Raw genomic sequence first — 6,000 nt, 5'->3', positions numbered from 1 at the left:
CTAACAGAAAAATATCCTAATGCATTGGGATATTATTATTGGAAGCTCTTGGAATCAGGATTTCACCTTTTAAATGAGGAAACACAAATGGAAATCCATTAGCTGCCGAGTTGCCATAGATTCCAATTGGGGAATGCCCAAAATGACTGATGCTGTTGCATTGCTTGGCTTTCTGGTCAGTAGTCAGGACCATTGCTCCCCCTACAAAGTTCAGCCCTTTATTTTCAACCATTGTAAACAATTAAACCACATCTAATGCAATTGACACATTTTAGTTGCAAACTTCAATATCATAATTTTATTTCAATGTATAAAATATTAATACATATGGGTCTATTTCTGTATGAAATAAAACAATTTATTGCATTGGAGATTCTCTCTCACAGAGGGCATGAGTACATAAAAAGTACAAAAACAATAGCATACACATCACTGCTGAAACAGTCAGGGCAGATATATTCAGGCAACATCAACTCAAGGAGGACCAACAAGTTAACAATGCTTTGATTAGTGACTTGTGTGAATTAATGCCTATTAAGCATATCTGTCAAAAAAGATGATTAATCTTTTAATTCCACTGGTGTTTCACTCCTCTTTTCAAACATTAGATCTTACTGTAATCATGACGTCTGTTGCTTGTCAAGATATTCCCGCAGCTTGTCTTCTGTTAATGTAAGTCGCTGTTCAAGAATCGTCACTGTCTGAAGAGTAAAATTAAAAAGTGCTGTTCATTGGAAATAAAGGGGAGTGCAGCCTTTTTCACGTGACAGCATTAGGGTTGTGATACTGGTTTTGTCATACATAAGCAATGAGTTGAAAGGAACAGCCCCAGACAATATATATGAAACAAAAAAACTTCCAGGACTAGAGAAATCACAAATAAAATTATACATGAATCTTATGGCCTCAGATAAGCAAATCATCTTTCTTGTCACAATTTGATTGATGTTGCATCAGTAACAGAATTTGTATGTTTAGCTTTTGTTCATACCATCCCATACACAAGAAAAAAAGATGAAAAACTTCTCTGTACGTCCCACTTTCGTTTTACTGTCGCCTCCAATATAACCATTGGCTAGGCTGACAATAGTTTTGCTGCTCTTTAACTGCTTGCAATTCAGATACACAACTCTAAACTTTAAAATCTGACATCTGTTATAGTGAGGTTCTACTAAATGGATCACAGTAAAGCAGTTTCCTTGATATTCCCTTGGGGCTGGGGCCCATATAGGACAAAACATTCAGATCACAGTATATAACAGGCTTCAATTTCCTCACAACAATGTTGTAACCATGATTTCACACCACTCTAACTACAATAATATTCCAAGGATCAATTAATTTGTAAGAAACAAAGTCTTTGGAATTTTCATATTTCAAATGTCATAAAATAAAATGCTTCCATTGTTTAACTGATACATAATTAATTTAAATGATTAATTGAAGAAAAGTATAACGTTGGACCATTAATATCTAAACTAAAAGTAGTTCCACCTGAATCATACATCACAATGGTTTAAAATCCCTGCTTGGAAAAAGCAGGAACTTAAAGCAGAAGGAGACAAGGTGTTCAAAAGCCTTTGATATGAACCTTTCAATGAGGTACAAAGGAAATTAAATTGAATAGAATCACACATCCAAATTCACTAATAAACATTTAAAATAATCCATTTCTTCAACTGAGCATTTAATTTTTCCCCCTTACTTTCTTTTTAGCAGAACAAGACAGAATGGAAGGTATACCAGTTGGCAATAGTTAGGTGGTCATCAGCAATATTGGTTGAATAAGTAAATGCATTTTTGATCTGAAATTGCTGCAATGGATTTGATGAAAACAATGTTGGTTTGATCTTTATGCTCATCATTCACATTGCACAATATTTGTGCTGCAAATTACACTTGCCAAAAACATGGTATAGCACTGATATGCAAAAATAAAATTTCACACTTGGGGCAGACAAGATTATATTTAGAAAAGCCTCTGAGGAAGAGTCACTGGCCCCGAAACATAAACTTTGCTTTCTCTCCACAAATGCTGTCAGACTTGCTGAGTTTCTCCAGCAATTTCTTTTTGTTTAAGATTATATTGAATTGATAAATGCACAGCAATATATAAACTCTGAACAGCTAAGAGATTTTCAAAACTATGCTGGAAGATGATGGGAAGCAGATGAACTCTTATGAGTACATCCACTTGTTAGAATACCTTGTAGTTACATTGTTTGCAAAGCAATTAATGTACTTCTACTTTTAAGTCTATTACTAATTCATTCCCTGAGCAGAAACTAAACAGAAAACAGGACATCGTTTAAAACACTCTTCACAAGGAATATTAGCAGCTCTGATTTCAGAAACACAGCAATAAAATAAATGGAAGGAGTTACTGGCTTCTGAGCATCCAATACTTAAACATAAGACATTGTTACTGCAGTTATCTTCAGAGGTAATGGCAGCTCAACAGAAATATTATTGCGAAGGATTCTGCTGTTGGAGGCACTGAGTCATTTTAACTATGTTGAGAGCATAAGAACGTAAGAAAGCAGAAAATGAAATAGGCCATCTAACATTGTGAGCAGGCTTCCACCTCAGCTCCACTTTCTGGCCTTAACACCATATTCCTAAATTTTCTGAGTGTGCAAAAATAGTAATCAATCTATGCTTCAGTGCAGCACTGAAAAAGTACCATGTTTCCAGCAAACTATTTCATAAATGCAACATTAAACAAAGGCAAATACTGCATGGTATTATTTGAAGAATATTGCATTGATGATTTCAGAATCAGGAAGACAGGTAGTAATTATATTGTTGATAACTTACCATACACAAATTGGTCACCAAATTTCAGTGTGTAACAGAAGGGGACAGTGGTATAGCGGTAATATCACTGAACTTGTAACCTGGAGCCTCATGTTTAACCTGCTGGGAACATGTGTTCAAACCCCATTGTTGCACAAGAACACAGAACATAAAAACGTACATCACAGTATAGGCCCTTTGGACCACGATATTGTGCCAAGGGTTAATCCTATTCTAAAATAGGCAGCATGCTGGTAAACCTCCTCTGCACCCTCTCCAAAGCCTCAACATCTTTCCTAGAATAGAGCGACCAGAACTGCACACAGTATTCCAAGTGTGGTCTCACCAGAGACTTGTAGAGCTGCAGTAAAGCCTCACAGCTCTTAAACTCAATTCCCCTGTTAATGAAAGCCAAAACACCATATGCTTTCTTAACAAACCTATCCACTTGGGTGGTGGCTTTGAGAGATCTATGCACTTGAACACCAAGATCTCGCTGCTCCTCCACACTGCCAAGAATCCGGTTTTTAATCCTATATTCAGTATTCAAGTTCAACCTTCCAAAATGCATCACTTTGCATTTATCCAGGTTGAACTCCATCTGCCATTTCTCAGCCCAGTTCTGCATACTGCCAATGTCGCGCTGCAGCCTGCAATTGCCTTTGATACTATCAACGGCATCTCCAATTGTGCCATTGGCAAACTTACTAACGCATCCCTCAACCTCCTCATCCAAGTCATTTATAAAAACTACAAAAAGCAAAGGCCCAAGAACAGAGCCTTGCAGGATGCCACTCACCACTTTCCATCTAAAACTACTCTCTGCCTTCGGTCAGCCAACCAATTCTGAATCCACACAGCCAAATCTCCCCGCATCCCATATCTCCTGGCTTTATGAATGGGCCTACCATGGAAACCTTATCAAATGCCCTGCTGAAGTCCATGTACCCCAAATCCACTGCTCAACCTTTGTCAAACTATCTTGTCACCTCCTCAAAGAACTCAATAAGACTTGTGAGGCATGACCTGCCCCTCACAAAGCCATGCTGACTGCCTTTCATCACACTTTGCTTTTCTAAATAGTCATAACTCCTATCCCTCAGAATTCTTTCCAAAATCTTGCTGACCACATGCATAAGACTGACTTGTGTGTAATTACCAGGGATTTCCCCATTCCCCTTCTTGAAAAGGGGAACAACATTCACTTTCCTCCGATCCTCCAGTATGACTCCTGTGGAGAGTGAGGAAGCAAAGATCTTTGCCAGTGGCTTAGCAACCTCCTTTCTCGCTTCTCAGGGCAACCTAGAATAAATCTGGTCTGGCCCTGGGGTCTTATCAATCTTAATGTTTGCCAAAATTTCCAGCACATCAAGTTTGATGAAGTTGATGTGTTCAAGCTTGTTTCCCCATTCCTCAGTGTTCTCATTCACAACAAGGTCCCTTTCCTTAGTGAAAACCGAAGCAAAAAACACAATTAGTGCTTCCCCTATCTGCTCAGACTCCACACACAAGTTCCCTACGTTATTCCTGATCGGCCCGACCTTCTCCCTGATCATTCTCTTACTCCTCATGTACGAGTAAAATGCCTTTGGGTTCTCCCTAATCTTTCCTGGCAAACCTTTTTTGTGCCCTCTCCTGAGTCCTTTTTTGAGCTCCTTCCAATAAGCCTGTAATCCCATAAAGCTAGACCCTTGTTCCCTCTTCCTTTTGATGAGAAACTCCTCTATTCTCGTCATCCAAGGCGGTTACCCGTCTCAGAAGAACAAATGCTTACATAATTCGCAACAACTGCTCTTTAAACTATCTCCACATGTCTGCTGTGCCTTTTCTGTGGAACAATTGCTCCCAATCTGTACATCCCAAATCCTTTTCCCTAGTCAAATATTTTCCCATGGTAACTGCTCCTTTCCCTCTCCATGGCTACAGTAAATGTGAGGCAGTTGTAGTCACTATCATCAAAGTGTTCTTCCACCGCGAGATCTGACACTTGTCCTGGCTCATTGCCGTACACCAAATCCAAAATGGCCTCTCCCCTTGTCGGCCTGTCTACACACATGGTACGAAAACCCTCCTGAACACACCTGACAAAAATGGCTCCTTCCAAACCACCTGCACTAAGGAGGTTCCAATCAATATTGGGAAAGTTGAAGTCACCCATCGTAACAACCCTGCTACGTCTGCACTTTTCCAAAATCTGCTGGCCCACGAGTTCTTCGATCTCCCTACTGTATTAGAGGTTCTGTAGAAGATCCCCAGTGAAGTGACTGCTCTCTTGCTGTTCCTAAATTTTACCATTAATGACTCAGTAGACAAACCTTCCTCGACAACCTTCATTTCTGTAGCTATGATGCACTAATTAGCAATGCTACAACCTCTCCTCTTTTCCCCCCTCCCTATTCTTTTTAAATGTTGCAAACCCTGGAACATTGAGCAAACATTCCTGCCCTTCTGAAACCCACGTCTCTGTTATGGCCACAACATCATAGTCCCAAGTACTGATCCATGCTCTAAGATTGTCACTCTTATTTCTGACACTCCTTGTGTTAAAGCAGACACAGTTTAACTAATCCCTTTGTTCTATTACACGAAAAACCTTCCCGATAGATTCACTATATCCAATCTCTGCCTCATCTTTAACCAACCACCCACCACCCCGCCATCCTCCATCAGATGTGTAAGCTCTGGCTTCCCAACCCCCCGCCAAACCTCCTGAAACACTCAAGCAAATCTCCCACCCAAGACATTTGTGCCCTCCAGTTCTGGTGCAACCCATCCTTCATGTACAGGTCCCACCTTCCCCAGAAAGCATACCAATGGTCTAAAGATCTGAAACCTTCCTTCCTGCACCAGTCGCGCAGCCACATGTTCAGCTGCACTCCCTGACTATTCCTCACTTCACTGTCTCATGGCACCGGTAGCAAATCTGAGAGCACTACTCTACTTGTTCTGCTCTTCAGCTTCCATCCTAGCTCTGTGTAGTCACTTTTCAGATCTTCAATCCATTTCCTTGCTATGTCGTTGGTGCCAATATGTACCAAAATTTCTGGCTGTTCACCCTCCCCCTTCAGAATATTGTAAACCTTAGCACCTGGGAGGCAACATACCTTCTGGGAGTCCCATTCCTAACCACAAAATTAAGATCGCACCCACTTAAAAAACAATCATTTACCTTCCCAGCAGGCTCCACTTCTTCCACTCTCTGCT

General features: G+C 40.3%; 1 protein-coding gene across 1 annotated transcript in view; it reads right to left on the bottom strand.

Moving 5' to 3' along the window:
- Nucleotides 1-269: 269 nt before the first annotated feature.
- The window catches only part of LOC132822106 (POC1 centriolar protein homolog A-like), a 148,607-nt gene continuing 142,876 nt past the window's right edge, over nt 270-6,000 (bottom strand). Inside the window, exon 11 of the mRNA XM_060835142.1 lies at nt 270-701. Coding sequence (XP_060691125.1) covers nt 621-701 — 81 coding nt within the window. The 3' untranslated portion in view covers nt 270-620. The remainder of the gene's footprint in view (nt 702-6,000) is intronic.

This window comes from Hemiscyllium ocellatum, chromosome 14 (assembly GCF_020745735.1).
Source record: "Hemiscyllium ocellatum isolate sHemOce1 chromosome 14, sHemOce1.pat.X.cur, whole genome shotgun sequence".
NCBI classification, from domain to species: domain Eukaryota; kingdom Metazoa; phylum Chordata; class Chondrichthyes; order Orectolobiformes; family Hemiscylliidae; genus Hemiscyllium; species Hemiscyllium ocellatum.
This window is presented reverse-complemented; position numbering and strand designations above follow the sequence as displayed.